The sequence below is a fragment of the Leucopleurus acutus genome (genome assembly GCF_964270905.1).
Source record: "Leucopleurus acutus genome assembly, chromosome: 7".
Taxonomy (NCBI): domain Eukaryota; kingdom Metazoa; phylum Chordata; class Mammalia; order Artiodactyla; family Delphinidae; genus Leucopleurus; species Leucopleurus acutus.
This window is the reverse complement of record NC_139150.1, coordinates 993,299-1,002,319: the sequence shown is the minus strand read 5'-3', so window position 1 is coordinate 1,002,319 and position 9,021 is coordinate 993,299. Positions and strand designations below refer to the sequence as shown.

Here is a 9,021-nt window from a genome sequence, read left to right as displayed (position 1 = left end):
CGGCAGCGCGGGGGACGGCAGAGCTCGCCGGGCCTGCGCAGCCCACCGGGCAAGGTGGGGGAGCACCGCCCAGGTAAGGGGTCGAGGCCGCTGCCCCGCGGGTCTTTCGCAGGTGCGGCACCTGCAAGGATGGGGGTGCCGCCCCTGGAGGACGCCGGCCCCCCACCCGGGCGCTCGGGGCAGGGGCCGGGCTGCTTGGCGGGGAGGCCACCCGCCGGGCTCATTAGGCCTAGGACCCCGGCGAGGGCGGACTGTCCCATCCCCACGGGCAGGGGTGTCGCCCGGTCTAGCTCCTCATCACAGCAGCACCAAGGCCTGGCTGTCACCTCCCTGGGGCGGAGCCTCACACCCCGTCATCCAGCCCCCAATTCCGGCCTAGCTTTAAGATGGAAGGGAGTGGGAGGGGGTGGTCCTGCAAACCAGGGGCAGTTGGGGTGCGCCTGAGGCCGAGCTGGGGGCAGGCACTGGGCCTGGGTGGCCTTGACCCAGGAGGGCAGCCCTGCCGGCAGGAAGCCCCTGGCACACCCGGGACACAGAGGGTCAACCAGACCAGAGGTCCTACCAGGTGAGGACCCAGCTCACCCTGGAGCACGCTCCCCCAGCCTGTGTGAGGAAGTGGGGACCTGTACCGCTGTCTGAGCTCCTCCCAGCCTGTCCAGGCTCTGGGTACCCAGTGAAGCCGGTGGCTCAGGTCTGAACGTGAGCCTGGTACGGAGGGCTGGACCCCAGCTCAGCCTGCATGCGGGGGCACGGAACCTCAGGTTTCCATGGCGCCTTCCCGAGCGGCTGTGGGGAGGGCCTGCCTGAGAACCGGGGGCGGCGGGGGCTTTACCCACCCACCGCCCTGCTTCCCCGGCTGGCAGCCTCCTGGCCTGGTGCTTTGCTCAGGGGCCCAGGGGCAGCCTTGAGCTCCTGGTCACAAGCCCCCACGTGGTCCTGCAACCAGGGCCCGGTCGCCGGCTGCAGTGTACTCACTGCAAAGATGGGGGGTCGCTCTCCCGGGCTTTTCGTGACAGCCCCAAAGATCTTAGTGGGTTTCGCCACCCCAAGATGAGGGAGAGTCAAAGGATGTTTCTGCAAAGGAAAGGGAGCTTTAGGGTCCACTGTGACCTTTGGAAGCATTACTCTGGCCTGGGCCACACGGAGAGTTGAGGGTGGGGCCGGCAAGTCCACGAGCCGAGATGCCTGGACCCGGTGGGGCCGCTTCAGCACCTGGGGCCTGACACAGCGCTGGGGGAGGACTGCCTGTCCAGCCTAGCCAGCAGGTGGGGCGGGACGATCAGGTGACTGAGTGGAGCTGCTGAAGGCCGGGGCCGGGACCTCACACTGCAGCAGTGGAGGGCTCGCTCTGCACTGGGTCTTAAGGAGGGGGCTTCAGCCTCCTGCTCTGTGGAGAAGTCTGTGAAGGCCCCAAAGGAGTACCCAGTTGCTCCAGCAGTGGGCACCACGGTGGTGGTCCTGGGATCACACCCCCGCTCTTCCTACCCCGCTGCTGGCCTGTCCCAGGAAAGGGGGTCTACCCAAGCCTGCCCAGTGGTCACTAGTGGGCGCAGAAGTTCGGGAACCACTGCAATGACATCCCTGTTCTGGCTGACCCGCCTCATCCCAACAGAAAGTGGCACAGAAAGGATGGTCTGGATGAGGGGGCGGGACCTGAGTGGCCGGACAGCTGGCTTCCTCCTGCAGGTGCTTCTGACGCCAGCATGGAGCAAGTCCCTGCGGCCTCGGCCAAGGCCCGTGGCCAGGGCTGCCCCACCCACTGTGCCCCAGGTAAGCCGGGCCAGCGCTGGGGGTTAGCGGGGCCTGGGCTACAGAGGGGCCGCCCTGACCCGCGTCTCCCCTCAGGGCGAAAGCCCCAAAAGGCCGAGTGAGCTGCAGCCTGGAGGCCTCTTTTAAGATGACCCGCACGGACCCGCCGGACCTGCTGGTGTCGACCGTGTACCAGGACATCAAGGTGGCGGCCCCGGGGCCCGTGTCGAGGCCCCCGCCATGTGAGCGCCCAATGGCCCGGCCTGCTGCGCCCGCGCCTTTCAACAAGCGCCACTGCCGCAGTTTCGATTTCCTGGAGGCACTGGACCGGGAGGCCATGGAGGCCCGTCCGGAGCCGCCGCCTCCGGAGCCCGCCGCGCCGCGCGCCCGATCCCGCGACGGCGAGCCACGGCGCCGCGCCCGCTCCAAGAGCGCACCCCGTGCGGCCCCGGGCCTGGCGCCCGCACCCGCCTCGCCGCCTGTGCCGCCGCGCCGAGGCCGGGAGGCCCAGCGGGCGGCGCCGGCCGACGCATCGCCCCGCCGGGAGCCCGCGTACCCCGCGCTGCGCGCGCTCGCCAACGAGCTGCACCCCATCAAGCTGCAGCCTCAGCGGGGCGGCCCGGGCCGCATGGCACCCCTGTGCGCCGCCGCCAACCGCTGTGCCCCGGCCGAGCCACCCGCGGGGCCGGCCCCCCACGTCCGCTGCCGCCTGGACGTCAAGCCCGACGACGCGGTGCTGCAGCATGCCGCCCGGAGTTCGAGGCCCTGCGGGCCCACCGAGACCGCGCCCTGGCCCCGCGCCGCCCCGCAGCTCCACGGCCTCACGGTGCCCGGGCCTCGCCACGTGGGGCTTTCGCTCACCCCCACCCCCAGTGACTCATACTGCGCCGACCCCCGGGCGCTGTACTGCGATGGGCCCCTTCTCGGGCCGCGAGACTACGCGGAGCGCCGGAGTCTGCCCTTCACCACCCCGCCGGGCCCCACCCAATTCTTCTACACCGAGGAACCCGAGGGCCACCCCGGTGGCTTCATGGCCAGCCCTGGACCGCCCTTCGACAGCTACTACCCCAGGCCCTTTCTGTCCGAAGAGCCACCCGGGCCCAGTCCAAGACACGGGGGCATCTACTATGCGGGGGAAGTTCGCACCTTCCCCGTCCAAGAACCACCCTCCCGTTCCTACTACGGGGAGGCCCCCCGAGCCTACGGCCCGCCCTGCGGCCCCCGCTACGCCCCCGAAGAGCCCCGGGCTCACCCCGCCGCCCGCCCCTTTTACACTGAGGACTTCGGGCGGTACCGCAATCGAGACGCCCTGACGCGGACTTACCCGCACCCGCGCAGCAGCCCGGCCTGGGGCGACTGGGGCCCGAGGCCTTACCGCACCCTGCAGGTGGCGCCTCCTCCCCCGGACCCCGGCCCGTTGCTCGCCTCGTGGCACGGCGGCACCGGCACCAGCCCACCCCGGCTAGCGACCGACAGCCGCCACTACTCGCGCTCCTGGGACAACATCCTGGCGCCCGCGCCGCGCCGCGAAGACCCACTGGGCCGCGGCCGCAGCTACGAGAACCTGCTGGGGCGCGAGGCACGGGAGCCGCGGGGCACATCCCCCGAAGGCCGGCGTCCGCCCGTCATAGTGAACCTGTCCACCTCGCCCAGACGCTACGCGGCGCTGTCGCTGTCCGAGACGTCGCTGTCGGAGAAGGGCCGTATGGGCGAGGGCCTGGCCCGAAACTGGTACGTCACGCCGGAGATCACCATCACCGACAACGACCTGCGCGCGGCTGAGCGCCCGAGCGCCAGGAGCTGGGAGCTGCTGGGGAGTCGCCCGCGGCCGCCTCCGCCCGCCGTCCCCGATGGCCCCGCCTCTGGCCGCCAGCGCAGCCTCGAACAGCTGGACGAGCTCATCACCGATCTGGTCATCGACTCGCGGCCCCCAGCCGGCCAAGCGCCCGAGCCCGCGTCCGACGGCCTGGGCCGCCAGCTGCGGCGCCTGCTAGACTCGCGACCCTCGGGCGCCGGGGTCCCGACGCGGGCACCGCGCTCGCCACCCCTGTCTGCCGGCAGCGCTGAGGAGCCCGCGGGCCCGGGTCAGGCGGCCGACGCGTCCCCGGAGCCCAGCGCCGACGAGGATGACCTGATGACGTGCTCCAATGCGCGCTGCGGGCGCACCGAGACCATGTTCAACGCCTGCCTCTACTTCAAGTCCTGCCATAGCTGCTACACCTACTACTGCTCGCGCCTCTGTCGCCGCGAGGATTGGGACGCGCACAAGGTGCGCTGCGTGTACGGCCGCGTGGGCAGCGTGTGCCGCCACGTGTTGCAATTCTGCCGCGACAGCGGCCCAGTGCACCGCGCCTTCTCGCGCATCGCGCGCGTCGGCTTCTTGTCGCGCGGCCGCGGCGTTCTCTTCCTGGGCTTCCCGAGTCCCGGCTCCGCAGACAACTTCCTGCGCTTCGGCCTCGAGGGGCTGCTGCTGTCGCCCACCTACCTGTCGCTGCGCGAGCTGGCCATGCACGCGGCGCCACTGGGCAGCTATGCTCGGGAGCTGGCGGCCGCCGGCCGCCTCTACGAGCCGGCGGAGTGCTTCCTGCTCAGCGTGTCCGTGGCCGTGGGCCCCGGCGCTGTGCCACCCGGCGCCCCTGCCCGGCCAGCTCCCGCGCCGCGCAGCCCCGGACCCACGGTGCGCAAGTTCGCCAAAGTGGCGCTGGCGGCCGGCAGCCCAGCACGGCCGCCCCCGGCGCGGGGCCGCGAACCCGACATGGAGACGTTGATCCTGACGCCGCCGCCCGGCACTGCGGGCCTGGACCAGGACGGCGAGGCGGGCCGGCGAGCACGCGAGGTGGCCTTCATCCACATCCAGCGAGAGCTGCGGCTCCGCGGCGTCTTCCTACGCCACGAGTTCCCGCGCGTCTACGAGCAGCTCTGCGAGTTCGTCGAAGCCAACCGGCGCTTCACACCCACCACCATCTACCCCACGGACCGGCGCACAGGCCGTCCCTTCATGTGCATGATCATGGCCGCCTCCGAGCCACGCGCGCTAGACTGGGTGGCCAGTGCCAACCTGTTGGATGACATTATGTGAGCTGCGAGGGCGCGCCCGGGGCCCGCCCAGTCCACCCAGGGCCCACCCTCGAACCCCATCCAGTCCACCCGAGCCCTGCCCAGTCCACTCAGGCCCCGCCCAGCTCGCCAAAAGCTCCGCCCCATTGCGTTCTCCACAGGCTCCGCCTTTCCCTCCGCCTTCCTGCGAACCCCCTTCCCCCCCAACCCCCAGACCAGTCCCGCCCGGCTCCCTCTCCCCCAGCTCGCCTTCGGGCCTCCCCAAGGGCCGGTCCTCGGCCACTTGGTGCTCCCCGCTGGGAGGCGGGGTGGGTCTGAGGACCAGCCCGCCCTGCCTTTACGCGGAGGGGTCACTGCTGCAGATCCCACCGCGCATAATCGGTTCGTCCGACCCCTGTCCGTCTGCAGGGCCTCCCTGGAACCTCTCCAACCCCGGCTCGCCCTGGTCCAGGAGCCCGAGTCGACCAAAGCCTAGTCCCGTCCCTTTAAACACACTCCCCACCCGCCTCCTGTGGTCTGGGATGCGTCCTGCTCAGAGGCCTTTCCCCTCTAGAGGACACCCTGATTGGCCTCGGTGTGTCCGCATCCCAAGCACGTCCTGGCCTGATGGGCAGGGCCGGCGGGGACCTGCGCGTGGTGTCTCCGCTGGCCCCCATCCCTGCTGTGCCGGACCATGGCAAACTGACGGCGCTGCCCGCCCTGCTGCAGGGGTTGGGCAAGCAGCAGTGAAGGGGTACTCGGGGGTCCTCAGCCAAGGTGCAAGACACCCAGCCAGAGGGAAGGGAGTCCTGGGTGGGGGAAGCAGAGCGGACGTATGGGTAGGGCCGCTGGCCAGACCTGAGACCTGGCTGGGCGTGAGTCGGGCTGCCTGCCCTCACCCGACAGGATGGCCCTAGGCGTGTGCCAGGGCAGACCCGGGGTGCAAACGGCAGCGCAGGCCCTAACCACACAGGGAGGCAGGAAGCAGGTATACAGGGAGGCAGGAAGCAGGTGCACAGGATGGATTTGCGGGAGGGGCCGAGGAGGCCGTCCAGCAGGGACCCTATTCCTAGGCACAGGGAGGACCAAAGAAGAGGGGCGTTCCCAGTTTGGAGCAGGGCGGGGAAAGCGTGGATGGGAGCAGGTTCGCCAGGGCGGTGGTCCACCGGAGGGGTGGGGGCGCGATTAAACAAACGCCCCCGAACGCTCGCTCTAGCCGTGCCCTGTGGTGCGGCCAGGGGGCCCGGCTCCGGCCCTCGGGAGCGCACGCTCGAGTGTCCGTCCTTCCCCGCCCTACCCCGGGGTGCCCGCTGGCCCTGGCCCGGGCTCCAAGGATGGCGAGTAACCTGGAGAGGGGGCAAGGCCGGGAGCCCGGAAGGGCCCTCCTGTAGCCCCCAGTCCCCCATTGGGGCCAGGTGGGGCATCGACTGAATTAAATTGTGGACCTCCCCCCCCCAAACCCCGCCTCTGTTCCCGGCCCTCGCCCCTGACCGTGCACCCGCGCCCATCTCCCTCCCCTAAATGCCTGTGCGCCCACCTCGGCTCCGCGCATTTGCACCGGCCACGCGCCCCGCTTGCCCCACCCGCCTTCGCGGCCTCCCAAACTGGCCGCCGCGCCCCCCGGCCTGGGTGCCTCCGCCTTCTGCCCCGCGCCTGAGGGCCGGCCCTCCAGGAAGGACCCTGGGCCGGGATTATTTCCAGAGGGCGAGCGCTTTCGAACCAAGGAAAATAAAACTCGAATGTAGCCATTGCTGCCTCATTCTTTGTGCGGGGGAGTGGGTGGCACGGGGGACGGAAACTTTCGGAGGCGTGGGGGGGGGGGGCCTTCGGAAACCTGGGAGGGACACCATGGAGCAACACGGAGTGGGAAGCAGGAGAGAGAGGCCCTCGGCCTCGGTGGGGGACTGGGGAGGGAGGCCCTCGGGCACGGGGTGGGGGGAACCCGGAGGGAAGCCAAGGGACAGCGGGAGCGGACAGCAGGATCGGTGTAGGGGAAGGGAGGCCTTCGGTCACGTGGGGGACGGCGCCAGGGCCGGCGCGCGTCCCTTGGGCCTCATGGGCCTCCTAACCCCCACCAAAGGGGCCTGTCACACCCCCCTCCTCCCCGCAAGCTCCCTGGAAAGGAACTTTTACGGGGGCTGGATTGAGTCACCACCTACTCCCGGTCCCAAGTTCCTCTTTAAGTGGAGCCGGCGTGGTGTCTGGGCTGCAAGGAGCTGGATCGCGATTGGCCAGTCTGTGCCGCGGGTTGCCGCGTGGTTGGCTGAGGCACTGGGCTCGGGCAGCATGACCCCGCAGGATTGGTCACGGGCTCCCAGGCCCCGCCTCCCGCACTGTCGGCGCAGCCCCGGGTCGCGTGGGGGAAGGGCCGCGGGCCGCAGGGGGTGAGTGCGCTCCGGGAACATGACGGCGGCGGACCTCTCCCAGATTCCCGACGTGGACATCGACTCCGACGGCGTCTTCAAGTATGTGCTGATTCGAGTCCACGCGGTGCCGCCCTCCGGGGCCCCGGCGGGGGAGAGCAAAGAGATCGTTCGCGGCTACAAGTGGGCCGAGTACCACGGTGAGGGCGGGGCGGAGGGCCAGGGGGCGGGGTCTCCGGCGTCTGTGGGCGGGACTAGCCACGGTGAGGGCGGGGCCGAGGGGCGTAGTGGGAGGTGATCCTGTACCCGGTTTCATCCCTGGCTGGCCCAGAGGAGCGTGGAGTACCCAGAGTCTGGAGTACCCAGATGGTTCTGGAGACGAGGGGCTGTCATGGCCCGACTCCTCCCTCCTAGTCCCAGCGCCCCTGCCCGGGTGCACCCCCTCCTCCATTTCATCCCTTCCCAGAGGGTCTCCTCTCCTGGGGAGGGAGCTGCTCAGAGCGGGGCTTCAGACCCCTTCAGCCTTCAAGGGCAGCCAGGGCGCGTGCTGAGCCCCCCTTCCTATCCCAGCGGACATCTATGACAAGGTATCAGGCGAGATGCAGAAGAAAGGCTATGACTGCGTGTGCCTGGGGGGCGGGCGCATCTCCCACCAGAGCCAGGACAAGAAGATCCATGTGTACGGCTACTCCATGGTGAGCCCACAGCCTCGGGCCTGGGTGGGCCGAGGGCCCCAGTCCTGGCTTGGGGAGACCTGGCCCTCCAAGCTGCCTGACCTGGGGTGCTCAGTTTTCCGGCCCTTCTCGGCGGCAGAACCCCCCCCATCCGGGGCCTGTAGGCTCCCCATTTCTCACGTGGCATGACACAGGAAGCACACAGGGTGGGAGGGAGCCGCCCCCTGCCCCTCTGCTCTGACGGTCTGCGTGCTGTTCCTGGTCCAAAAGCCTGACTGGCCGTCATCCTTTAGTGCTTTGAGGCCATCAGTGCTGGGGTGAAACTAAGAGGCCCCTGTCCCTCCCTTCACCAAGCTACCAGCAGATACACGGGGGCACCTAGAGGGGTCTGGGCCTCCAGCTAAAGGAACCTCCCTCAAGATCTGCTCACCCTGGTGGCCACGCTTCCACAGGAGAGCGCCCTGGTGTGGTCGGAGGGGATGACAGCCCCCTCCTGAGCTGGCCCCTGGTGTCCCTGCTGACCGGGCGCCCAGAGCCAGGACAGGGCTGTGAGAGCTGCCTTCTCCCTTCAGGGTTACGGTCGCGCCCAGCACTCCGTCTCCACTGGGAAGATCAAAGCCAGGTACCCTGACTACGAGGTCACCTGGGCCGACGACGGCTACTGAGGCCCACCTGAGACCAGCCACCTCCAGCGACCCACTTGGAACTCTGTTCTCAAGGCCACCTCCCAAGAGGCTGGGCTGCACCCCCTGGCACTTTGCCACCCTGGCCAGGCCTCAGTGCCCGGGGTTACCTCTCTGGGGAGAATTAAAAGCATCGTCACCTCTGCTGGTCCCTGAATGCTGTGTGTCTTGGCTTCTCTGTTCCTAGGTCACCTCTCTGTACCCCTGACTAGAGTTGGGGCAGCGGGTCACTCCTGGCTGCCCCTCACCCCGCTCCACCCCTGGGGGCCCCGGGAGTGGCAGTGCACACTCAGCCCTTTGGGGCCTGATAAGGGGGCCCCTGGGCTGCTGCCCCCGTTTATGGCCTGATTGCTTCTCCACGCACCTGCTATCCCCAAGGACATCTGGGAGGAGGCCTGACGAGCCCTTACGCAAGGAGCTAGGGCTGAGTCCCTCGGGCCTGCCGAGGCGGGGACCCATCCCAGTGTGCAGGGAGGGCAGGCGCCAGCAACCACCCTCCTGGCCAGCTGCCAACTG

At 69.5% G+C, this 9,021-nt stretch overlaps 2 protein-coding genes across 2 annotated transcripts; both read left to right on the top strand.

Moving 5' to 3' along the window:
* Positions 1-1,897: 1,897 nt before the first annotated feature.
* Positions 1,898-4,828, top strand: AJM1 (apical junction component 1 homolog; the record flags this gene model as incomplete). Its single annotated transcript, XM_082843320.1, has 1 exon — positions 1,898-4,828. One exon carries the CDS (start codon positions 1,898-1,900, stop codon positions 4,826-4,828), a length of 2,931 nt encoding a protein of 976 aa, XP_082699446.1.
* A 2,312-nt stretch (positions 4,829-7,140) lies between these two features.
* Positions 7,141-8,662, top strand: PHPT1 (phosphohistidine phosphatase 1). The gene is made up of 3 exons (XM_082842688.1): positions 7,141-7,348; positions 7,719-7,843; positions 8,395-8,662. Exons 1-3 carry the CDS (start codon positions 7,189-7,191, stop codon positions 8,485-8,487), a joined length of 378 nt encoding a protein of 125 aa, XP_082698814.1. The 5' UTR covers positions 7,141-7,188; the 3' UTR covers positions 8,488-8,662.
* The last annotated feature ends 359 nt before the right edge of the window (positions 8,663-9,021 follow it).

Coding starts and splice junctions, on each gene's coding strand:
- PHPT1 (XM_082842688.1), top strand. CDS start 7,189: ATGACGGCGGCGGACCTCTCCCAGATTCCCGACGTGGACATCGACTCC. Junction 7,349..7,718: donor CAAGTGGGCCGAGTACCACG/GTGAGGGCGGGG, acceptor TTCCTATCCCAG/CGGACATCTATGACAAGGTA. Junction 7,844..8,394: donor ATGTGTACGGCTACTCCATG/GTGAGCCCACAG, acceptor TTCTCCCTTCAG/GGTTACGGTCGCGCCCAGCA.